The 25,880-nt window shown below is 43.9% G+C and overlaps 1 protein-coding gene across 3 annotated transcripts in view; it reads right to left on the reverse strand.

The window, feature by feature from the left end:
* birc6 (baculoviral IAP repeat containing 6) overlaps window positions 1–25,880 on the reverse strand; it is a 134,856-nt gene that overhangs the window by 96,994 nt on the left and 11,982 nt on the right. For all 3 annotated transcript variants that reach the window (XM_078272747.1, XM_078272748.1, XM_078272745.1), the window contains exons 4-30: window positions 24,638–24,831; window positions 22,517–22,628; window positions 20,655–20,737; window positions 19,585–19,810; window positions 17,951–18,120; window positions 17,164–17,222; window positions 15,312–16,964; window positions 14,858–15,007; window positions 14,492–14,717; window positions 13,652–13,812; window positions 13,344–13,475; window positions 13,039–13,170; window positions 12,722–12,888; window positions 11,113–11,240; window positions 10,739–10,900; window positions 10,484–10,615; window positions 9,064–9,161; window positions 8,837–8,984; window positions 8,105–8,238; window positions 7,680–7,826; window positions 7,406–7,593; window positions 5,348–5,656; window positions 3,612–3,711; window positions 3,225–3,439; window positions 2,916–3,124; window positions 1,405–1,757; window positions 697–916 (exon numbers count right to left, since the gene is read on the reverse strand). In XM_078272747.1, the coding sequence (XP_078128873.1) occupies window positions 697–916; window positions 1,405–1,757; window positions 2,916–3,124; window positions 3,225–3,439; window positions 3,612–3,711; window positions 5,348–5,656; window positions 7,406–7,593; window positions 7,680–7,826; window positions 8,105–8,238; window positions 8,837–8,984; window positions 9,064–9,161; window positions 10,484–10,615; window positions 10,739–10,900; window positions 11,113–11,240; window positions 12,722–12,888; window positions 13,039–13,170; window positions 13,344–13,475; window positions 13,652–13,812; window positions 14,492–14,717; window positions 14,858–15,007; window positions 15,312–16,964; window positions 17,164–17,222; window positions 17,951–18,120; window positions 19,585–19,810; window positions 20,655–20,737; window positions 22,517–22,628; window positions 24,638–24,831 (6,008 nt within the window). The remainder of the gene's footprint in view (window positions 1–696; window positions 917–1,404; window positions 1,758–2,915; window positions 3,125–3,224; window positions 3,440–3,611; window positions 3,712–5,347; window positions 5,657–7,405; window positions 7,594–7,679; window positions 7,827–8,104; window positions 8,239–8,836; window positions 8,985–9,063; window positions 9,162–10,483; window positions 10,616–10,738; window positions 10,901–11,112; window positions 11,241–12,721; window positions 12,889–13,038; window positions 13,171–13,343; window positions 13,476–13,651; window positions 13,813–14,491; window positions 14,718–14,857; window positions 15,008–15,311; window positions 16,965–17,163; window positions 17,223–17,950; window positions 18,121–19,584; window positions 19,811–20,654; window positions 20,738–22,516; window positions 22,629–24,637; window positions 24,832–25,880) is intronic.

Genomic DNA, 25,880 nt, shown 5'->3' on the forward strand with positions numbered 1-25,880 from the left:
ATGTGATGATGTGGGGGTATGGTGAAGGGTATGTGATGATGGGGGGGTATGGTGAAGGGTATGTGATGATGGGGGGGTATGGTGAAGGGTATGTGTTGATGTGGGGCCAAGGGATCTTTATCAGGATCATAGTATCCTGGAACAATGAAATAACTGGCCTTTAATAATAAAAATCTGCCTGCCTCTATGGGAATCTAACATAGGGGTGTACTGACTTTAGTTGCCAGCGGTTTAGACATTAATGACTGTGTGTTGAGTTATTTTGAGGGGACAGCACATTTACTCTGTTATATAAGCTGTACACTTTATACTTTACATTGGAGCAAAGTGTAATTTCTTCTGTGTTGTCCCATTAAAAGATATAATGAAATATTTAATAAAATGTGAGGGGTGTACTCACTTTTGCAAGATACTGTGTATATGTATATATGCCTTTTAATTTAAATTAAAAGGCCTGTTTCCCCATTTCAGTGTGAACCTTAGGGACGGAGAGTTAAAGGGTGTGACTTGAGCACAAACCATACTGGCTAGTTTTATTGTGAGGTAAACCAAGAAAGATAGAAGCGGAGCAGATCAAGCATGGACTTAAAATTAATAAGTACCACTAAGTGAGTCTGTGATCATCAGTGTTTCAAACAGCACTGGAATAATGTGAACAGAAACTGTGGTGAGTGTATGGAAACTGACAGCGCCTACCTGTCCTGAGGGAAGATGAGCAGTTGTTCAGAGTTGTAGAGCTCCTGCAGTACGTTGGAGAGGAACTGGCCCCACCAACGCTCGCCTCCACACAGCTGAACCAACAGGAGGCCGGCGTGAAGACGGATCTTAGGCGTCCCGCTGATGCAGAGGTGTTTGAAGAGCTCCTCACAGGCCTGGGCATGGAAGGTACTCTGGAGCACCGAAGGCACAGAGTGGCCTGAAAATACACAGACACATCAAGTGTGAACCAACAATGTGAGCAGAACGCTGTCCATCTTCCATGGGTTAAATTCAGGGTAGGGATCGACCGATACTGGGTTTTTTCAAGGCCTATACCGATTATTAGTAGTTAATGACACTGATAACGAACCGATATGCATTTACAGTGAACATGAAAATCTTTAAGTCAAAAATTAAGATTTTTGAATATTACAAACTCCAACACAAAACTGTGTTTAAAGGCTTTAAGCAATTATTTAATAAATGAGAAACTTTCAACATAATCCCCAGTAACAGAGAGTCAGATAGTGTTGTGGGGGGACATGAAAACGCAGATACAGACAATCTGCAAACTGACAAAAAACAAACCGATATTAGGTCTATCCCTAATTCAGGGGAACAATCCAAGCATTTGTAACCCTGTCATCTCCCAAATCAAACACTTGATGGACCAGCAGAGCCAGCTGTGTCTTCTTCCCTGCTCACCGTTGTTGGAGTGCAGCAGGCTGAGCAGTGTGTCCAAAAGGTAGCGGATGATAGTCCTCAGCTGCTCTGTGGAGGAGTTGTGGACCAGCTCCTGGGCCTCCAGAGCCCCGCCTGTGGGGAGCAGCCTGCGGCTGGCCCCCAATGACACGCGCAGCCGCTGGACAGCGTGGTGAGCCAGGTTGAGTTGCAGCTGCAGCTGGATGCAGTCCTGGTACGCTGAGAACACACGCTGGTCCTCTTCCACCACCTTGTCTGGCTTTCGTAAGAAGTACTGGGCATTGTTAGCGCTGTTGAGAGGCGGCAGGTCAATGTTCTGCAGAAGGGTCTCCAGCCGATGGCAAGCCAGATTGTATCTGGTAAACAAAACAGGAGAGCATCAAATGTGAATCAATCAGTGCTGAAAATGGTCCCCAACAAATTCAATTTAATTCAATTTTAGTGTCAAATCATAACAGAAGTTCTCAGGACACTTTACAGATAGAGTACAGTGTTTCCCATACATGGGTTCTACTTGGGCGCACCGCCCAGGTAAATTGAGACCTGCCCAGGTAGATAAAAGCCAAATTCAATTTTCTTTCCAAACAACGGGGTATTTTTTACAGCGCGCACACAGACCAGCTGCCTCCAGCCCATCCCCCTCATGAAGTTGTGTGCCGTGTGCATGACAGCGTCAACGTTGCACTTGCTCAGAGAGGCTATTGTTACGTTAGTAGTAGCATGCTGGTGGTGGTCTTGCAACGGGATTAACTGTACTGATAACCCGTAGAAACCCGAACGCCATTTATCAGAGTCTGGTTGTTACCTCTCTCCGCAGCAGTCTCCTCCGCTCCATATCTTTATGGACCTTTTTCACAACAGACATGTTGACTTGTCATAGAAAATCACAGCTGAAATTGATAACCTTAACGATGGCTCAGTTCCATCAAGTGTCCCAGTAAGATATTTCAGTGAGTCAGCATGAACAATACCAGGGCCTCTCCTAAGTGGCATGCACACATACATATCGGAATATCAGATTTTTAAATCAACAAATATTAGTATCGATATCGGCCTTAAAAATCCTTATTCGGTCGGGCTTTAATCTGTATCATCTTTTAGTCTAATTTGTATTTAAATAGTTTTAATTAAGGTTAATAGCCTACTAAACGCAGCCATTATACGCCGCGCGGTCACATCCCGCCATAGCCATAGACTGTAGTAGAAGAAAGTAATGAGAGTCAAACTACCACATTCTTGGTTTTGGTCTTTACATGGGATTTGATGATAAGGAAAATGTAAAATAATGCCTTTAAAGAGCTTTCGCAAATATGCACATACATTGCTTTAATATATGCATGGTTTATGACAGAATACTCATGGTGTTAGAGGTTGTAACATGCAGCTTTTAAATTTCAAGACAATCTCAAAGACCCATAATATAAAACCAAGAAAAATGTCTCAGATTATGACATTTTATGCTTGAGGAAATTACAAATCTAATGAACAGATTTTGTTGTCCAGTGCAGTCTTACCTGCACTGGATGTCTTCCTGCAGTGCCACCATCATGGACAAGTGCTGATCCACGTCGGGCTGGCTGGCTGCCTCACTCTCTCCCCGGAGAGGATCATGCATCAACTTAAGCTCACTCTCCCACGGCAGGATGTAAGTGTGGCCATAGTAGAAGCCCAGTGGGATCTTTGCCCGAGCATTGGTGCTGCCATAGCGCCCAATCACAGTGATCTAAGGAAGAAAAGAAGGAGTATGGTAAACTAACAAAAGCCACAAAAACTCAAAACATCAGGTCAACCATCCTGCAACTTTCCAAAGCAAAAATACAGACCTTCATGAACCTGCAGACAGGTGGTGGCAGCAGGTCGTGCAGAATGAGAGAGTGGGTGCTAATGTCGGTGGCCACCACCAGCCTGCGGCCGTCCACCTCCTCCCCCAGGGTCCAGATGTCTATGGACAGAGAGGCCAGGTCGCCACAGGTCGGGATCAGAGCGTCTGTCAGCAGGACGGGACGGCCAAAGTCCAGCGTCACAAAGCGACGAGCTCCTAGGAAGAAAGGTAAGGGAAACAGGAAGTTCACTTTGTTTTTCAAGATTTTAAACATAAAAGTTTCATACCAAATATTTCTTAATAGATAACCTGTTTAAAAAATGTCAGTATGTGCACATCTTTAAGCAGCAGTTAGGTGGTAAATATGGAACATTGCTACATGACATACCAGAATGCATCCGCTCTATGATGATGGACTGGTGTGGAGGAGGCTGCAGGAAGTGAGACGCCTGGGAAATGGCCAAAGCTAGCCCACTGCCCATGGGGCTCTGCAGCAAAAAGAAACCATTATTCCACATTCAAAAAATAAACTTTAAATATTTTCTAATTTTAGTACACTGACTCTTCTTTGTTTGGTAGCCATTTCATCAACTCTTCTTTCACACCGTATGTTACTCTGGCTGGGCATCGTTTCAAAATGTTCACATCTAGTGATAATGCTGAGGAATCTTTTTTACATGCCTTACTTTCAGTAATATAAACTGAAGGTATCGACATTATATCGATATCGTGATATGAGACTAGATATCGTTTTAGATTTTGGATATCGTAATATGGCATAGGTATAGTTTTTGTCCTGCTTTTAAAGTGCTCATATTATGTTCATTTTCAGGTTCATAATTGTATTTAGAGGTTGTACCAGAATAGGTTTATGTGGTTTAATTCATATTTTTGTTGTACTGCACATTGCTGCAGCTCCTCTTTTCACCCTGTGTGTTGAGCTCTCTGTTTTAGCTACAGAGTGAGACCTCTCACTGCTGGAACATCTTTGCTAGGAGTCACACATGCTCAGTAAGTACTGCTAGCTTGTCAGTTGCAGAGTATGAGGGCGTGCCCTGACAGTACCTAGGTAAGGACTACTAGCCAGTCAGAAGCAGAGTATGAGGGCCCTGACAGTACCTAGGTAAGGACTACTAGCCAGTCAGAAGCAGAGTATGAGGGCGTGCCCTGACAGTACCTAGGTAAGGACTACTAGCCAGTCAGAAGCAGAGTATGAGGGCGTGCCCTGACAGTACCTAGGTAAGGACTACTAGCCAGTCAGAAGCAGAGTATGAGGGCGTGCCCTGACAGTACCTAGGTAAGGACTACTAGCCAGTCAGAAGCAGAGTATGAGGGTGCCCTGACAGTACCTAGGTAAGGACTACTAGCCAGTCAGAAGCAGAGTATGAGGGTGTGCCCTGACAGTACCTAGGTAAGGACTACTAGCCAGTCAGAAGCAGAGTATGAGGGTGTGCCCTGACAGTACCTAGGTAAGGACTACTAGCCAGTCAGAAGCAGAGTATGAGGGCCCTGACAGTAGCTAGGTAAGGACTACTAGCCAGTCAGAAGCAGAGTATGAGGGCCCTGACAGTACCTAGGTAAGGACTACTAGCCAGTCAGAAGCAGAGTATGAGGGTGTGCCATGCTAGCAGCTAGGTGAGCATTATAACGTGTGTTTCAAAGTGACCACGTTTGTCTCTGAAGTAAATAAATATTTTGCGAAAGCACCAATAGTTAACACTACAATATCATTGAAATATCGAAAGAGGTATTTGGTCAAAAATATTTGATTTTCTCCATATGGCCCAGCTCTAACTAATAAATGTTTTGTATAAAACTAGACTGGGAGAGAAGGCAAAAAAAGCAATGATATTTTAAATATCATTTGATTGATACATATCACAGTATAAATAAAGTTGACTTTTTTGTTGAGCATAAATATAAATGCTGGTATGAGATTCAGAAGCTGAAAAATGACAGAATTGTTTAATCTGCAAACAACTCATTTCAACCTGATGCGTTTGCTGATATATTGGTCAGTTTGCTGCAGGGGGCATCTTGAAGTGCTGTGGGTTCCAGCAGATGAGGTTGGATACTGAGCCAGCTGTCATTAATTTACAAAGCATATAGCAGCATGGAACTAACCGGCTTGGCTTTCTGTGTGTTCTTGTGTGCTGCCAGGTTGACAGGCCCAGGGTCCATCATGGAGCCGGGGAACAAGTGAGCCAGCTCTGCGCTAAAGGCCGCCGACACCGCCTCGTTGGGCGGCGTGAGAGGAGGGGTCATGAACAGGGGCGTAGTTTTAGGTGTTGGGGGGATGACATCAGAGGGGTGAATGAAGAAGCCTGGAGCAGAGGAGGCGTTGGATGGCACCGAGTTGTGGATGGGCCCCACACCAGAGGCAGTGGCGGCTGCAGAGGTGGTCTGGTGGAGCTTGGCCTCCAGTTTGGCCTTCTGTTTTCAGCACAAACAAAGGAGCCATTATTAAAACACAAGGTATTATATAACAGCATCATCACTTCCAGACAAAAATTCTACACCTGGATACTCCTGTAGTCATATAAAAGCCAGAAGTTTCTGATGAAATGTTTCTCCATTTAATGCAAGTGTATGGGTCCTGTGCATGTGTGTGTGATTTGGGCCCGTGTGTGTAATACGTATATATCACAACATACTTTATTTACCATTTTGTAATAATGTCTTCTTCTTAATCAAATAATTTGTTCACTCTATTCCCCATTCAAATGTTGAGTAGCTCAATTAGTGGTGGTGAGAGAAACTACCACCACAAGCTCTATTAAATCAGGCTTCCTTATCAAGTCAATCAATTATAAGGATTGCTAAACATAACATATTAAATATTGTTTTCATGCTACAATATTAGGTCTTTCTCACAACAGAAATGTACGTAAAGTAATGTCACCTGCTCCCTCTAGTACATGAGACTTTATGAACCTGTAACACTTTATTTTACAAACGGGGAAATCTTTTGCCAGATCCAGATCAATTAAGTCATTTTTATGCATGGCTTACTTATTTTCTCTAACATTTATACTGAATCCAAGGAGTGAAATATGTACCGTACCATGGATAAGATAAACATTAGGCAATACAAATATGGGACTGAGTCTGTAGTCAGAATAGTCCTCAAAGCTGCAGTAGGCAAAAAGCAAAAATACGGCAGAATGTCAAGAAGAGTGAGATCTCCTCCTGCAGCTCTCTAACACAGCCATGTCCGTAGTCTTCTCTCAACAACTAAGTATCTTAACAAACTATTTCCCAACAGTTGAGCATATACCACACAGATAACTGCCATGTTAGTCGTGCTGCCAGTGGAAGAATATGGTACACACACATAGCAGAGCTTGTAAACTGTGGCTTTTTTGTCGACAACGCAAACGTTGTTAACATAACTCACTGGAAATCCAAAATACTTCCACACCGGCGACTTCAGTGAAAGAGGAGGGTGTTCAAGTTCTTTTGATGGGTCTGCTACATCTGCAGTTGCCATGCAATCTTTTGACTGGCTCTAGCTAAATTAGAGGAGGTTGACTCACAGCACTTCAACACGTGTGTTGACGAACTGACCGAAGAGCCGATTAATTAACCCAAGTAGTGTCACTCAACAGGGAGAATGAACCCACTTCTGTTTTTTACCTCATTCATGCCGGCAGTGCTTTGCTCAAGCTGAATGCCATCGGTGTATGCTCCGTTGTGTGTGTGTGTGTGTGTGTGTGTGTGTGTGTGTGTGTGTGTGTGTGTGTGTGTGTGTGTGTGTGTGTGTGTGTAGCTGGTCTTCTTCTGCTACTGTGTGTGTAGTAATCTAGCTCATTAGCGCCTCCACTGGAGTGGTTGTAGAATCAATCAGGAAATGGGTTACCTCGAGCAGGCTACACGTGTGTTTTTTTTCGGCTTGGCAAGCCGGCCTGACGTGACATGGGGGCGTGGCAGCATCGAAGATTCCATTTTTTTATTTGAAATTCGAGATTTTGACTTAATTTCGGTCGATTTCGATTTAAAATCGTGACACTCTTATCCAGATGCCATTATATAGCAGCAATTCTATGAGAATGACCGTTCTGTTTTCTTTGTAAAGCCCTCTGTGTGTGTGTGTGTGTGTGTGTGTGTGTGTGTGTGTGTGTGTGTGTGTGTGTGTGTGTGTGTGTGTGTGTGTGTGTGTGCGTGCGTGCGCGTCTCTCTGACCTGCTGCTGCAGCTTCAGCAACTGCTGCTGTTTCTCCTGCAGGACCTGCAGCTGCTGCTCTGCAGACACCATGGCGTGGGACAGCGACTGCAGGGCCACCTGGGCTGCAGAGCTCAGAGCTGTAGAAGCTTCACCAACCGTTCCTGTCGACAGGCCGCCCACCGCAGGCGTCACGCCAAATGTACTCACTGGAATTAAAGAGTAGAAGTTCAGGCAATGACTGGTTCATGAGCCAAAGACAAGTGAAGTGAAATGAAAGAAAAGTCATGTTTACCGGTGAACATGCTGGCGTCATCTCGTTCCACCCGTGTGCCATCACTAGTGGAGATACAAGTAAAGTGCAAAGGCTCTACCTCCAGGAGTCCTGTCAATGCTGTGAAGCTGCCTTCTGCTGCTGCACAGCTGCTTACTTTTCCATTCCCTGCAGGACACACATCACAAACCATCACATTCGGATTATACACTGCTTACAACTCAGTGCCAGTGGTGGAATGTAACTAAGTACATTTACTCCAGTACTATACAGTACAAATGTTAAGGTACTTGTACTTTGCTGAGTCTTTTCTTTTCTTTTCAGTAAATGGCCATATTGGACAAGTTCAAACAATTTTAAAGTAATCTTCTTTGATACTTATAATATCTTTATATATAACTTTATAATAGCATGGCTTAACATGTGAATCAGTGCATAGCTAATACCTGACAGAATGTCAGAGAGGTCGATCTCATCTGACTGGACTCCGATGCTGCTGTTGAAGGCATTCTTACAGGAGGAACCACTGACCTCCAGGTCAAAGAGCACCGGGTCAAACGGAGAGCTGTACAGGCCGTACCTTGAAGGAAGTAGACGGGGGACGGAAAAGGGGAGGGAAGATGATTGCGTTAGGGTAGAATGATCAAGGAAGTAAGGACACTGCTAATGAGACCATACCAAATTCGTTTGATCCCTGGCCCCTGCAGTCAACATGTCGAATTGTCTCGGGGCAAGATACTGAACCCCAAACTGCTCCTGATTCTGCGCCATCGGTGTGTGAATGTTTATCTGATGAGCATGACCTTGTATGGCAGCCTGGGCCACAAGTGTGTCAATGTGTGTTTGAGTAGGGTGAATGGTGCCTGTAGTGTGTAAAGCACTTTGAGTGGTTGTTAAGACTAGAAACAGCAGTAGTTTGAACTACTGGTATTTACTTATTACAAGTAAAGTAATTGTATTAAATGGTGTTTGTGCAGCTCTAAGAAGGTAGTCCACACAACAGCTTAATGCTCCGGAAAATACTTTTAATAGTGCAAATAAGGCACACGGCATTCTTTGAACATTCACTTTTTTGTCCTGCACCAGCAACTCAATGAATGTGCACAAAATTGTCTTGCTTGTGCAGCTGTAGTCTGCAGAGGTTGTAAGCCTCTCCTGTACTGGACAGGGAGAAGTACCTGGTCTGCAGCAGTGCCTCCAGCGGGGTGAGGCGGTCCTGCAGCTGGCGAGAGATGGTGGTGAGCAGGCCAGCGCAGGCGGTGCTACAGCCTGCCAGGTCTTCTTCCTTCACATAGTTCAGCAACACAAAGTACCAGAACACCGAGCCTGAAAGCAGACAGGAGAGGGACAGGTGAGAAAAGAAATACTGGGGTATGTTGTTCTGTATTGTTGTTCAGTTACTTACCACCTGTTGCTGCTGCAGGCAAGTAAGGCATATTGTCAAGCATAGCCTTCAGGAGACTCACGCCAAAACCCTGTTGACTCGGCTCCCCTTTCCCATTGCTACAGCAAGAAACACAACAGTATGTTCATTATTATTGCCATATAAACCCAAAAATGCACAAGTGATCAAGAACGAACAACTACTTAATCATATAGGCCTTTGCAACTATGGAAACTTAAATTAAACCTAAATTAGGCCACTGCTCACTGAATAAATCCAAGTTCAGGTACTCTTGGGCGACAATGACGCAGGATATGTGATCTGAAAGAAAGTTTGCTTCAATATACAGGTACTATTCCAATCAGAATATTCAGCATGTGTGTTTTGCTGCAATGCATTGCATTTGTCCGTATAAACTGTAGACTGTGTGCAGTGTGGAGGCATTAAGTTACTTTTTAAATTGTATTTCCCAGCAACACTTGGGTGGCGATGGTATTTTTTTTTAAATCCTATAACATTTGCAGTAGTGAACTACTTTGTTCTACTGTACTTATTGGCCCTTCCCCTCCAGCCCAATCTTTCCCCTGGCCAGATGAAACTTTACCATTTCCAGTGATATTGGGGTTGATGCTATAGAGATGCTATAGTGTAGGGCAGCTTAATGCCTTTTTAAATACCTTTTAAGTGCATAGAATACTAAGCTATTAAAATAATAATTGTTGGCATGATTTTATACATCATGTTTTAATGTTAAACATACATGTGGCTCAGTGAATCCTCAGGGTGAACTGGATCTGTGGATGGCTACCTTAGTGAGTACCTTACCTTTTCTCTGTTCATCGCCACTTCCTCCCTATCCTTCTACAACTTGCTGTTTCTACTTATCTTTTTCTCCTTCCTGTCCTTTAGAGCTGCCCCATCTTTTGTTGTGTATTTATAGTTATGTGTACTGATTAGGGCTTTGACTTGATATTAAAAAAAGTATTGATATTCGAACGAATATTAGGCAGCCCTTAATATTCGAACCGGTTATGGGCATTGTTTTTTGTAAATGTGTTTTCTTGTAAACGTTGTTTTCAATTCAGATTCCGAGGCTTTTTCACGCATTTCAAAATGTAACTCTCGCTCGGCCGTGGCTTGGTAGCGTTGCATTTCCCCCAACTCCTATCGGCCAGTTAGCCTATCATCAATGTGTTTTTTCACAAATAGGCTGATTTATATTTGCTAATAATATGTTGGATTTATGTTAAATTTTGTTAATCGTCTATAATTTCCAGAAGTGAGTGTAATCGCTCTACTTAATCTTTGTTCCAGTACTGTGAGTACGCCACATATTTTGGTGTCCCAATATTAAGGCATTTACGCTACACAGTCAGTCAGTAAGTTCCAATAATGGAAAAGAGCTAAAAGCACCATCACTGAACTCAACCATGCTTCTTACCTGATACAAAGTGCTAGAAAGCGAGCACATTTGTGCGCTATACTCCGGCCAGCCTCGAAGAAACACATCCGCACAATGTCCGTTAGCCGTGTTCGTGTTTTCACCAGCAGGCCCTCTTTTCCTTCTCTTAAACTAAAAAGAAGCCACAGGATATACGGCATTACTTGTCTGTAAAATGTCAAAGTGGAAGTAATGTGTGGCCTAGATGTCCTAGATGATGCAGTCTTATTTGCTGTGCTGGAGCTTTAGTCCTACCTGCAGGGTCCGTTGGAGAAAACCCCAGCCAGCCAGCACAAGATGTCTAGGATGAGGCTTTGGGCGTGCTCCGTGGCCGGGCTGTCCTCGGTCCGCCGACACAGCGCGTCCAGCAGCTTCTCATGGAAGTCTGGGAACTGCAGCATAGCACAGCGTTGGACCCTGAAAAGCACAGAAGAACATAAAGACAGTTGGTTAAAAGTTCTTCTGCAATATGTACAGTAGAGACAAAGGCAAACTGAGGAGACACTGGCCGTGGTTACACTTGTCTTTTTAATGCGATGCTTGTCCTCCGATCATGCCAGTGTTCACCATGAAGACATTTTGACAGTGTAAACAGAACCTGATGACCTGCCCCTCAACAGTAATCTGACCTTTCTTTGGGCATTGACGTCTTCTTAAACCGTCTGATTGTGACTGAAGCTTCCTGCAGCAGGTCACATCCTCGCAGGTTTTCTACTTTTTTCAAAGGTGCAGTTGTTTCGCTTTTCACTGCAGAGACCTACACACACACACACACACACACACACACACACACACACACACACACACACACACACACACACACACACACACACACACACACACACACACACACACACACATTGTGTGCAACGGTGGACTAATTATTCATTTGGCTTTACATTACTGATAATAGTTCATTAAACAATGCCATTATGACAATTATGACTTTGGATATTTTTGACAGTTTGAAATGTATCTGATTAAATATGTACAATTTTTGTTTGTAAAGGATAGGTTCAAAATGTTTCACATCCCTCAGTCAGGTACCCATATGCACATTGAGACTGTTTTTGCTTTCTGTAATCATTCCTCCTGTTCATCCCTGCCCTGAGGAGATCCTTTCATAACACGATTCCAATGTAAGTGATGCTGGACAAAACCCACAGTCCTCGTTCTGTGCCAAAAATGCATTACTTTAATATATGGGTCTTTAGCAGTCTAAGTCAACTCAAGTGAGTATCTTCTAAAGTTACTGTCTTTTTAGGACAGAGTTTCTGCTGAGTCTTACTGTAGCTCCTTTCACACAGCCTCTTTAAGGCGGGACTGTAGTGTTTTTAAGCCGCCTCGCCGTCTGTGTCAAAGTTACAAAGACGGAATGGGGGAACAGAGTTGTTGTGCCTTTAAGCCGGCAGCAGAGGTAGTGGCAGAGCCGTAACAGCACCGAACCGACGTCATTGTGAAAAGTATGATGCAGTATGATATGTAAGTCGACCCACAGGCAGGTCAAAAGTGGCAAAGCAGCATCCTAGCTGAAGTGATTAACAACTTACAGAAACATACATGCAATAGTCCACCTTCTCTTCCACTCGCTCTCTCTCAGACAGATACATGCGCGGGTGCTGCAGTGCTCAGTCCGTCTATGTCTTCTCTACTGACAACTGTACTCCTAGAATGCGTAAAGTTGGTGATTTGTGGGTCCGGTCAGGTTATTGTGATTGATTCAACAGCGCGGATGGCTCACACATTAGACGCCGCACTGTTGCATTACACGTTACTCCTCTTTTGCTAGCGAATGCCGGCATGCTATGTGAAGTCACACACTGGGGCAGCATTATGCCGCCTTTGTCTGGTTCTGTGTGAATAAACAAAGCCGGCATAGCAGCAGACCTTCTACTGGGGTGGAACAAGGAAACACTGTCTGGCAAAATATAAAAAGACTAAGACTGCACTTAATGTACTGTAAATAGAAAGAAACTCACTTGATTTAAATAAGTATTAAAGCCTCATACTAACTTAAGATAAACTTCAGAATATATTCTTGGACCGAACTAGAACTGTGGATTTTGTCCCCCAGCACTTACTTTGGAAGCACACTAGTAGGAAATCTCTTAATGGCCAGTATGAACAGGAGCAATCATTACAGCAATGTTCATATAGGCATGTAAGTTTTGTTTTAAAACAGATGTGAAAAAATATGAACCCATCTCTAAAAAAAGACTAGAAGCTGTGGATTTGTACCTTGGAGGCCTGAGCCCGTTGCAGCAGGGTAGACAGTGAGTGGGCTTTGGTGCTCTGGGGCTTGGCACTGGGCATCCTCACCACAGGCCGGGGGCTCTCCTCCATGGCCCTGTCACTCACTGCTTTGATGTGAACCAGGAATGAGCGGTACTTGCCTCCTGCCATGCCTGCAGTGGAAAGTACAACGGGACAACTGAGAAAAACAGACACACTTCATATCATCTTCCTGAGCACAAAAAAGCTAAAGTGTCAGGTTGTGATCAGGTCAGGGATGGGGCAGTGACTTCACAGAAATGTGTTGATGTGACTGTTGTTACCTTTGACCAGCTTGGGGCTGGTGAGGCTGAGCATGCCCGCATGGCCAGAGAGGTCCAGCCCACTGGCCAGCCACACTGGACCACACAGGATGTCCTCCTTGTGGTCCTCTAGGAATGGACACAGCATGGAGCCTACAACAAACACATGAATAACATCACTTTAATGGAATGCAGCCTTCAAAACCAGGAAAAGACAACACTTGCCATATTATGATATCCAAAGTCTAAGACGATATCCAGTCTCATATCACGATATCAATATAATATCAATATATTGCCCAGCCCTAGCTGGTTGTATTCTTTACCTGATGTCTCTTCTATGTCCATAAACTGGATGTCCTCTGTGAAGTCATGCAAAAGGGGCTGGCCGTTCCTTTCCCCGTTAGCATGGAGGACACTGGAGAGGGGGAAGGAGATCTGTCTGTCCACCGCTGTCTCTGTTACAGACATGAGAGGCAAAATTTAAACACAGATAGTGGTTCCATATTCAAAACACCCCAATTCATTTTAGCTGCTATTCGAAAGACAAAAGGAACATCTTGAAACACCAAAGTTGCAAAAGAAATATGGTATCCCTGATCAAAAAGAATACATTTCAAAGCTGTGTCCTTACCACTGACTTTGCCCAGCCCGGGTGCTTTGTTCTTCAGTAAAGTGACCTGGATCTGAGGAATGTTGACGATGTTGGCATTCAGGAGGAACTTGAAGTCAACATGGCCCACCATGCAGGCCTTGGGCAGCACCAGCTCAAACACATGTTCGTCCCAGCTGGAGCTGCAAAGACAATGCAGGTCACCAAATTAGGGATCGACCAATACTGGTTTTTCAAGACCGATTATTAGTAGTTAATGAAACCGATAACCAATATTTGGAACAGATATGCATTTACAGTAAACATAAAAATCTTTAAGTCAAAATGTAGCCTATTTTCCTAGGTTTTTGTGTCTGAGTGACTGATGAGAACAATCTTTAACATTGGTCCAGTATTAAGACAGATCGCTGCAGTTGGCAGCGGTGAAACAAGCTACAATGTAAGTTCCTACTAATGAATATAGTGAATGAAATATGATAATCTTAAGATTTGTGTAGAACAGTAAGAGGCTAAAATGTAAGACCCTACAAATATCATCAACATGGGGGCAGCTAAGTGGAAGATTTCGAAAGAATTCAATTTGATTTACCTGCACAGTCTATAATGGGCGACTACCGACAGCAGGATTATAATTTGAGACAAACCCTCCAAAATGACTGGACTGTAATTATCAATGAAATAAACAGTATGGAGAAATTGCCATTTACCTTAAAACTATGAGGTCAATATGTGAAATACTAATAGAAATTGACTACATAGATGTGTGCCTATAACCCATTACATAGGACAGTGAAAGATCAACTACTGTTGCCCATATTACCCATTCCTTTTGCCTGAAAATACCAATAAAGTCAAAGCTACCCGTCAGTCTGAAGCTTCCAGGTGCGGGTGTGTTGGGCTGCATCTCCGTGATGCTGCTGGTGAAGGTGCTGTGGGTGGCGGCGCTGCTGCTGCTCTTGCTGCACCTCCACCCAGCACGGTGGCACTGTGGCCGAGAAGCGCGGGGTCAACGTCTCAAAGCGTGTCAGCTCCACTAGTGACATGAGGCTCTCTGTAGTCAGCGGTTGGTCCACCAGGAGGTCCACTCCTGCACAAGTTGGGGGACAGTTGTGAAACATTAGAATAACAGGATCACTGGGGCAGAAAATATACTATCAGACCATGTGGTTTGCAATGCCAACCCACTGTGGGGAATGAATGACAGAGGGTGTCTTGTGTCAGTTTTACCTGTGATCCCAGGACTAGAGGGGTTGGAGCAGGGCTTGGCCCCCTCAAGCAGCAGTTCAGCCCCTTTAGAAAGGGGGCCATCAATAAACATGTCTCCATCATCTATATCGTCACACACACCTCCAATTTGAAGGAAATGAAGTTCTCCACCTTGAGAAGGGGAAAGAAACATAATTAATACATTCAAATTATTTCACTTCTATTTCAACACTAGCATCAGTTTATCTTTACAGTATACAGTTGAATTAAGTTTACAATGTCAACTCATCTACCGGCAGGTGCTGAACCACAACAATATATGGATACAATGAGTTACATAAACTGATTTGCCATAAAGATATGTTGAGAAAACACCATCATCATTCATCAGTGCAAGTTAAAGCCAGCCTATGCATCCCAGTAGTCAACAGTGCTGCTGTCTGCAGGGAAATGGGTCCAGGAAGGAAGCACTCACCTTTGGTACAGGCACAAAGGCGGTCGGTCCCAGAGCAATAGGTAACTGAGACAAAGGGGTCCGTCTCCTCTGCTGAGTCCTCCTTTATAGGCGGCTCCACCTTGGCCAGGACCTCCAACGTGGACAGGTCCAGTATCATAATGTACCCAGCCTGTGTGGTGACCACTAGGTGGCCCAGGCCAGTCACATCTAACCGCTTGCACTCTTTGTGGCCCCAGGCAGAGGCCGAGGGGCAGGTGACAGTAGCGCTGCTGCTAGTTGTGGCTGCTCCACATGCAGTCCCAGTTCCAGAGGCAGCCGAGCCGACCGGGCCCGCTCCGAACCCAGAGGAGCCATTTTTGGACCCGGAGGAGTGAGCCTCCTCAGGAGCCTCTTCACTGTCATCCTCCCTGCTATCAAGCACATCTGGAGGAAGCAAAATGAGAGAGGTGATGGCATCAGAGGGGTCCCAGATCTGTTGCACCTTGACAGGTTCCTCGTCCAAGGTGACAATACGTGTGGAGTAGTTGAGCTTGTAGAGTGCAAGATAGCCTCCACTTCCACCACTTGGGGTCCTCTGCTGCTGCTGGTCTCCCGGCGGCAGAATGAGGGGGGTCTGAGGTGGTGACCCCCCTGAGTGGTGGCCTTCCACCCCATTGGCCACTGAGTGGCGGGGGTCTCCTTTGCGCTGGCTGCAGAGAGCAGAGTGCAGGCGGTTGAGATTGTTGAGGGCCTCCACTTGGTTTGTAGCACTCAGAGATTCAGCGCCACATGGTTGCAGGCCCACCAGTAGGTGCACACCATCCCAGCAGGGCGTGATAGAGTCCACATAAAGATTCTCCTCTTCCAGCTGTTTGGGCAGCCTCAAGCACTGCACCAGTGCTCCAGGTCGAGGCGGGGCGGACGCAGTTGCCAGTGTGCTCCATTTGTCCATGTGACCGTCTAACCCCGCAAGATTAGTTGCTGCATCAGCAAACTGCTGAATGTAAGTGATGGGTGGATCCTGAAGAAGAAGCTGCTCGTGTGTGTCAAACTCCATCTCTATAATCTGTGGCACAGTGAAGCCCTCCTCATGGAGCCCCTTGCTCATTAGGTTGTTCATTTGGGCAAACACCTGCCCTGAGGACTTGTCATCCACCTCTCTGATACTGTACAGCAGCAGCACGGGTATAGTCCTGCGCACAGCCGGCAGAGAAGAGGGGCTTGGTGGATGGGAACCTACTAGGTTAGAGAAGCCCTGCTCCTGGGCTGCAGTCTGGGGGTTGCAGGTCTCTATCTCCATGGGGCCCTGGTCCTGTAGAGGCCCAGGGTGGGAGGGGTCAGGGCCCTGAGTCCTAAGGGGACCATCAGTGGTCCTGCGTGTTGTAGCTGGGGCTGTGGGTGGGGGTCCAGCCATGGGGGTGCTGGATGCTGAGCGGTAGCTGAGCAGGCCTCCGGCCAGCAGGCAGGGGAAGGGAATGTTGTGGTGGTCAGAGACCTTGTCCTTTGCTTTGGCCTGGCTATGGGCCTTGGCTTGGTTTAGTGAAGGGTTGGCACCCAATTCCTCCAGGTCCTTGACCGTGTCCTCCAGCACACTGGCCACCACCTCCCACTGGAGCTTCTCTGGCTGCTGGAGCACACTCAGAGACGTCACCCCCAGGCTGACATCCATGCCCTCCCACTGGGACTGCTGGCCTGGAACAAGAGAGGCAAGAGAACAGGTCGGAGGTCTTTCCTGTCTAGAACCTGACACCAATGATTGTAAATTCTATTTCAATGAGGCCTAACATGAAGAGACGTGTGTTTTTAAATATATCCACGTAGCTTCAGATACGGTTTATCCAAAGCCGACCAACAAGGAAATGACAAACGGGGAAAATTCAAGTCTTCATACCTGTAACGGACTCTGATCGGGAATGCTCATCACTGTCTGAATCCTCCAACTGGTCATCACTGGAAAATAAGTAATGGTTAAAAACATGACTAAAATGATAAATACAAACTGAGAACTGCGACTCATTCACTGACACACACAACAGAGTTTCCCCTCGGTTTGTGGAAGACTTCCACGTATTTGGCAGGGGGTTTAGGGGTCCTTCCTGGAGAAAATGGGACTTTTTTTTTTTCACATCATCTTGGACCATTATTATTATTACCACCATATCTGTGTCTAAAATGTTGGAAAAGCTGAAGCAGATGATAATTAAATAACACAAATAAAAAAGCCAAAACTTGCTGAAGAAGTCCACTTGGGAACAACAACAATCATTAAATCTGAGAAATGTTTTTTAGTTAGTTTTGATGCTCACATTGATTTTATATTAATTCGGCTTAGATGGTGCCTTATAGGGAAATGCCTGCACAACATTCCTACAGAAGAAGTACGGAGTGGCTGGGTCGCAGTTTGTGGCCACTCTTTCCAGTCATCCACACTTTTGTTGTTGATGTTATTGTTTATGAAAAGATACAATATAATTCGCTGGCATGTTCACTAACTGTTTAAGTACATTCTATCAAATGTCCATGCAAAAACTCCAGTTGCCCGGCAACAACCATAGACTCGCAGGAAGTTGTCTTGCGCTGTGTGTGTGTGTGTGTGTGTGTGTGTGTGTGTGTGTGTGTGTGTGTGTGTGTGTGTGTGTGTGTGTGTGTGTGTGTGTGTGTGTGTGTGTGTGTTTCACCTGTCTCCCTCTAGCTTGGGCAGGTCAGAGCAGGAGGATGACTCCTCGAGCCATGCCAGAGTTGGTCTCCGAGACTCGGTGAGTGTCTGCTGGCTCTGTTCACCACCACACAGAATCAGCTGCCTCAGGATGGCCGGGTCGTACGGATTGATGTCAAACTTCAAGTGCACCTGTTCAACACACAATTGCACACTCTTGAATCTGGGGTCAATATAGCAACATTTACTGTCTGACACCTAGGGCTGTCCCAGGCTGTTATTCCCTCTGGTCTGTCTATCGATTTCAGCGCCGCCCACCTAGGCCTACTTTCTTTTTTGGAAGAAAATAGAAATAGAAGAACGTTTTCTTATGTGAACCATTCTTTGTTGAACTTTAATGCTTTACAAAGACAAAAGCAAGTAAGCGCTTTGACTACTCTTCTGATGTAATTTTGGAGGGAAATTATGTAGTTAAATACACTGGTTGACTCACATGGCACCACTGTATTCATATAATACTCTACTATCAATCCAGGCTAAAGTCATTGATATTAATAATGCATGCATGTTGCTTCCCTGAAAATAAAGGGGCTCCATTATGTTGCCCCTTTTTGTCACTCAATCATTTTCAGGTTGTTTGACTGCTGCTTTGTTTGTTTGATAAATTGATCAACATTGATTGTGATTGGTGGTTGGCTGTGCATGCAGAGCCTGCATGTGTTCAAAATGTGTTTATTAGGATAAACCCCTTGAGATGTATCATCTCGTTTTCGAAAGGGCCATGTCATGCACTAGCAACAAACTATGAATCCAAGAAGTCTTAAATCAGTGTGATTTACATCTAACTCAATTAGATTTAGCCTGGCTACTAGCTGGTAGACAGCTTCTAGTCTGGTAACTCTGCTATGAAGAATGGTAGGGAGACGTCGTGACAACGTTGCATTAACCAGGTACTTTATTTCATCTTTGCAGCAAACACACACTGACTACTGTAGCTTCACTACCCATGGAAAAGCATGTGCATCACTGTGTCTGCTGCACTTGTCACTTACAATACTTCTCTACACACACACACACACACACACACACGGGAGAGCCTCACTTCCCCTAACAAACCCGTCAGACTACGTCACATACACACATTGCCTACATGACCGCCTGTCTTAAAGGGAAAGGGTCGGCCGGTGACATTAGACAAGGAAAATGAGAACCATGCAAGTTTTCCTTTTTGTATCAAGTAGCAAAAAAAGTTGTAGCGTTTACATCACATGTCCTGTCATGCGACACATGACATGATGTCAATGCTGAAACGAAATATCTTGCAGTCCTAACACACACACATTACAATTATTCTAACATTCATTATTATAATGAATGTTGATGCATATGTAGGATAACTATTCCTTATTTAATGGGCTAGTCGGGATTTTGTAATGTACATAAATATAGTATATGTATTACAAAAATAATAATAATAATAATAATAATAAGAAAAAGAAAATAAGGAAAGGAGGGAAAAGGAAGGAAGCATACTGGTTTGGATGTCGATTACCGCAGCTTTGAAGTATTCGGGTCAGTCCTACTGACACCAATATCTTTAAAAGTGGAACACAGGACAGGTGATACAGTCTCACGCTTTCCGTTAGATTCTCTGACCTTCATCATTTTGGAGACATCCCAGATGCAGATCTTGCCCCTCTTGGTGGCAGTAGCCAGAAACTGCGGGCAGCTGCCGAAGCCATAGCAGGCGATCTTGTCCGAACTGTCGAGGCTGTTGGGGAACTGGGCAGGGCTGGTTGCCAGTGTCACTGACAGCGGCACATTCTGTGTGTGCTCGCCCTTCACAAAGGGACAATTGGGAGAATGTCGCTCATGTTCGGACCTGGGGGCAGTGGAGAAATGTTGGTCATCATTGATATGATATAGTAGCTCAAGCAGAATTAAAGCTGCAAGCAGAGATGAACAGCCCCCCCACCCACCCACCCCCCAGCATATGGAGGGTACTAGCGGGATGCCGGTTGCTGTTACACTTACATTCCTTTGCAATTTAGGGTCACATTACTGGGAGGATTATGCCAACCAAATATGAGACAAAACCGATAAACCCCCTGGGAGGATTGCATAAAATACATGACTTCCTGTTGGGTGGCGCTAATTAAAGTAAATATGTCCGAAATGATGAGAGCAATGTGGGTACCAAATTTCATGAATATCACAGCAACTTTGTCCAAATTAAGGCATTCCACGCATTAGGGGGCGCTATGGAGCCCGCTAAATACGCATGAACCAAATTGCTGTATAGCCAAAATGCGATATCAAATCAAAATAATTACTAGTTTGAATATGGCTGCAAAGTTTTGTCCTCAAACATGTGTTTGTAAAATGAAAATCAAGACACAAAATGCAAGATGGCTTACTGATATGTCCTAAAGATGAGCACAATGTTCCCACCAAATTTCATGAACACCAAAGGAACTTTATCCCAACCTTGGTGTGCATTTGGGGGCGCTACGAAGCCCACTGGCCACGCCTAGGCCATATCCCTGCAAAGATTTTCACCAGGTCTGACATGTGTGCCAATTTTTGTGAGTTTGAGCATCCCAAGCCTCTCAAAAACGCAATTACGCAGCAGAAAAATTATCTGTTTAGAAACAATAGGTCCCTGGCACTGACCATTGGGCCCCGGAACTTTGGTGCTTGGGCCCTAATTAGTTATCTCTACTCACCAGGGCTCATCAGTAGGTTCCCAACAGACCAGACACACACTGCAGGTGAAACACATGGCTCTGTCATCCCCTGTTGAGGCAGGCTGTGGAAAAACAGGAGGGAACAGTATAGCTTAAACACTTACACAGCTCCATTCCACACTGAGTTTTTATTCTTCCTGAGTTTGCACAGCAGGTGTAAAAACAAGGCAAACCAGCATTGATATTACATTATTGTAAATTATAATTGTCTGGACCAAGATGGCGGAGCGAGGTTCAGTGTCTCACCACATTCTGCATATTAGTAGTTAACTGCCCATTTGGTTCAAGCCTGCTCACTAAGAAGAGTCTTGCATACATATCAGAGCTGACAAGAACTTTTGAACATTGGATTTCATAACTCGGACGAGACAAGACAAAGGAGGCTACCAACACGGAAAGGCGGCAAAGAGAGGAGGGTTAAGTGCTAAGCTAAAGCTAATTCATCAGCTGATATTACCCAGCATTTCCCCCGCAATGTACGGTGTCTGGCGAAGAAAATAATTGAGCTGTGGCAGCGGCTCATCACTACAATTGAGCTAAGGGGGCGCTACGTCCTCTGGGTGGATAGAACAGCAGATGACTCCGGTAAGAGGTGGGAGACTGCATTTCAGGCATTGTTAGCCAGCACATGCTGGCTTTTTGCCTGTGTCATGCATAGTTGCCTGGCAGATGAAATTATCAACGCCAAAAATGTCTATTGGGAAATATGCCAAATAATTAATTAATTAATTAAATTAATAGCATAACAGTATGTAACCATTTCACCTTAACATAATAGCTTCAAAACCAATTTGATGCTACACTGACTGGTGCTGCTGTCATTGCCACTCTGCGCTGCGGACACCGGTTCTTCTTGTACGATCTCTCAGGAGAAGTTTGTAATGCTTTACGACACTACCACTGATTTGGATAAAACTGGATCATATTTTGGATCATATTCTGATGTAAGGAAAGGTCTAGCTTAAACTCTGGTCCACTTATGTAAACAAACCTAGGTACACGGACAATGCTATAATCGAGAGTCACTGCTAACTTAGAATAGCTTATAGTTAAGTGTAGACCCTTTATCCACCCGGAGAGTTCTCATCTACGGTTGGGACTAGGGGTTTAAATTAAGTTTTATCTCAATACATTATTATATAGCAATTCTATGGACAACTATACATTATTTGCTGATATCTGCCACAATAAGATTTTGATTCAATTTAGGGGCCAGCAATCAATATGAAACATTATCATATGGCCATTTAACTCATTTACAATCATATCATAACACAAAAAGCAACTAAAATATGATCTGACAGTTTTATTACTGAGCTCTTCCAGACATTTAAATGAAAAACAAACTTCTTTTAACACATTTTTAATTAAAAATAAACAAAAAGTGGGAATTTCAAAGTAATATCGCATCATAAAGATGAGGATATGCATCAATATTTTCACTTGCATCTGTTGGATCATTGAAATTATATATTGATCCAGATAATGCTAATCTTGCAACAAAAGAACTCTCTTGGACCCTCAACACTTCGACACTGGTCAAGAACGTGCACAAACATCTCTTCTTCCTGAGGAGACTGATGAAGATGAATCTGTCTCCTCAGATTCTGGTGAACTTCTACCACCGCTGTTAAACCAGAAAGCCCTGCAGAGGGGGGTGAAAACTGCCCAAAGGATTACAGGTACTCCACTCCGTGCCATTGAGGCTGTCCAGCACAAGGGATGTCTGACACCTCTCAGCCCGGCTACAGACTGTTTGTCCTCCTCCCCTCTAATGTAAAAGTGCATTAGGGTAAACCGAGATATAAGCTAAGGATATGCCTACAGACCTGAGAACTTACCTGATGGTAAAACCCTGCTTGAGCCATTGGGTCAGGCTGAGCCCACCTGTACCCAGCATGTGGCCACGATGTAAAAGTCTCCCTCCTGTTGGCCTCGCTGTACATCAAAGATCTGTAGAGAACAACACATTTTAGAAACATGTTTAGTATTCTGTATGAGAAAAAAAATTAGTCATACATGTTGTGTCATACATGTGTCATAAATAGCACTCAAGAATCCTAACAACCCATGACAAAATGCTATTAAAATGCTACTTGTAAAGGGAACACTAAATGTTGTATTCTGATTGGCGTGGCTGGCCCAAGGGAGCCCCTTATTGCTGGTGTCATGGAGAAAAATAATAATAATTAGTGTGCACAAATTAATAAATCGCTCTCTTAAATTATTATACACAACTACCTTAATTGTTCTCTTTGGTGACTTAAAGTGTTCACATTGGGGGTGGGCGATGTGGCCCTAAAACAATATCATAGTTCGGGATATTCTTGATTAATATAACAGAAAAACTGAACAATATTTCATTATTAATTTTAATAAACTTCCAATTGAAAAAAAGTGTTATTGTTTTATATGTCAGCATAAACGGCAACAGTTTACCTTCAAATATAGTAATATTTGAGAGTAAAAACAGAAAAAAAAAAATTTAAAATGTGAACAGTACAACAAAGTGCACATCTAAACAGTTGCCACGAGAATCCAATCTGAGTAGCAGTCAGAACGGCTGCCGAGGAGGTATTCATCTTCCTGAAAATGCAACAGAATGTTCCTGATGGTGTCATCAACAAACTTAAAGATGATAAGGCAATTGTTAACCGATTTCATGCTGTGAATGTGAAATATTAAAAATGATGATTCAGAGTAATTTCACCCTAGGGTCCTTTGCACCATGACCTCGAGCCAAACAACCCCCCCAGAAGCTTTTTTTCACCTGGATCGAACATTGGGCGAGTTAGCGTTATCAGCTGGTTAGCTTAGTGCATGCACTAATGGATCCAGGTTTGTATCCCGTAAATGACCCCACTAATAATGCCCGGAATGATACCAAACTAGTCGACAAATTACAACACCGAAAAGAGATACAACAAAAATATTTATTAATTTAATGATTAAATAAGGTAGTGTCTCCAAACTTACCTCAATTATAACTTGTCTCCTGCTAGTTGTACTACAGCACTTTTAAAAAATAAGTTCAATTAATAAATATTTTTGTTGTATCTCTTTTCGGTCTTATAATCTTTTAGACGACCCTAAGCACTCGTCTTACTGCCCAGTAGCAGCAGAGAGCAGCAGCCAGCAGGCAAGTGATATTTAAATAAACTCATGGTGTAGTTACAAACTTTCCAATCCATCGTTTTATGAGTACAGAAACTATTTGTACTACTGTAGAAGTTTGGTATCATTCCGGGAATTATTAGTGGGGTAATTTACGAGATATAAACGTTAGCGCCTGGACTAAGCTTACCAGCTGATAACGCTAACTCCACCAACGTTATAACAAGGGAAAAAAGCTTATGGGGGGGTTGCTCTCTCGAGGTCATGGTGCAAAGGAGCCTAGGGTGAAATTACTCTGAACCATCACTTTAACTTTAGCAGTATTTTGACAGCATTTGCTAGCCTTAGATTGGTTTCTCTTTAGCACAAGATCATTTTGCGTGCTCACAAAAAAGTATCCCGCGCACACCAGAAAGTTTGTCATGCGCACTAGAAAGAAAAAAAATACCAAAGTCCCTTTAGGGGCTCCGTATGATATTAAAAAGTATAGGGGTATTATTATTATGATATGACACGGTGACATGGTGAAACACCACCACGTCATCTCTTCCAACGTGCTCATCCACTTCAGGAAAACCAATGACGGTATGAAGATAGAAGAGTGGCAAGAGGCAACAAAAAAAAGGTGGTCTTAAATACTGAAAAACCAACCAACTCCACTGCTGGTGTACAACTGATTGCCTACACCATGGTTTCACAGCTAAATATAACATGTTCATAGTACAGTGATGCTTAGAAATGCTGCATTTAGAACCACTATCTCCCTGAAGAGGATCTTGTGATGTTTAACTGTTCCGTAGTTTGATTCTTCAGTAACCAAAGCATTATTTGTTCCCCTGCTTGCTCACCTATCTACAGAGCGCCCAGGGCCCACCCCGAGCTCAGGCCTGGCGCTTGACAAGAGGTAGGAGAGCCTGTCCATGATGGATGAGGCCACAGACAAGGCAGCTACGTTCTGGTTTATCTTCTTCAGCTCATTGACGATAGCGCTGGCCACCAGCCTCAGCACGTGGTGGGGAAGATGGAAGGTCACTGTCGCCCACTGAAAGAACCAAGGAGTTAAACATAAAGAGAGTAATAGAATGAGTAGATCAGAAAGACATAGGAGCATAAATCAAATTGTCAATGTTCTAAAGCAGACCCTGGTATGAGTTCATTCCAGTCAGTGTTACCATTCAGTGTTTCCCATACATAGGTTCTACTTGGGCGCACCGCCCAGGTAGATCAAATTTAAATTATTTCTTTTTTTCTTTTAAATCAGAAGAAATGTATTACACTGAAGAAAAGGAAGTTTGGCAAATCATTGCTCCTAGATTGCCAGATGATGCACGCGCCGTTCCAGTTGGTGACGTGATGCCAAGCGGCAAAAACAACAACAACAACCCTAGGCTAAAACTAAAGAAGATGAGGAAGCATAATGACTCATAGTGTCATGGAAACACCTGCTGCAGGCTCTGCCACCATGGTAACAGACGATAACCACCCTGACGACGGTGGTGACGAAGATAACGTTACACACATTTGACCATAAAGTTCATAATCAAAGTTTTTTTTACTTTTACTCTTATAATACTTAAGTACATTTAATATCAGAAAATTGCTATGGATACTTAAGTACTGTAAATATCAGATACTTTAAGACTTTTACTCAAGTAATATACTAAAAGGAGACTAAGTTCTACCAAAGTCATTTTCTGGTAACATACTTGTACTTTTACTCAAGTATTGCTTTCGAGTACTCAAAGACTGCTGATAACCCGTAGAAACGCCACGGCCACGCTGCTGTGAAAGCTCCCCGAACGCTATTTATCAGTCTGGTTGTTACCTCTCTCCGCTGCAGTCTCCTCCGCTCCATTCCTTTATATCGGAGCTAACCCAGACTTCAGGTCCCGTTCTCCGTGTTTTCATTACCGGATTTATGGACTCGAGCCCAAATAAAAACAGACTATTACCTTGGCTGAAAAGGTTTGAAACTACAGTTCAGAGTTGTTTGACTGACTGAAATCTGATCTTAATGAGTACAACAGGACATGTATAGTACAAAAAGTTGTTTAGGATCCCCAAAACAAGGATTAAAACACTGAAAAAATG

This window comes from Sander vitreus, chromosome 17, assembly GCF_031162955.1.
Source record: "Sander vitreus isolate 19-12246 chromosome 17, sanVit1, whole genome shotgun sequence".
NCBI classification, from domain to species: Eukaryota; Metazoa; Chordata; class Actinopteri; order Perciformes; family Percidae; genus Sander; species Sander vitreus.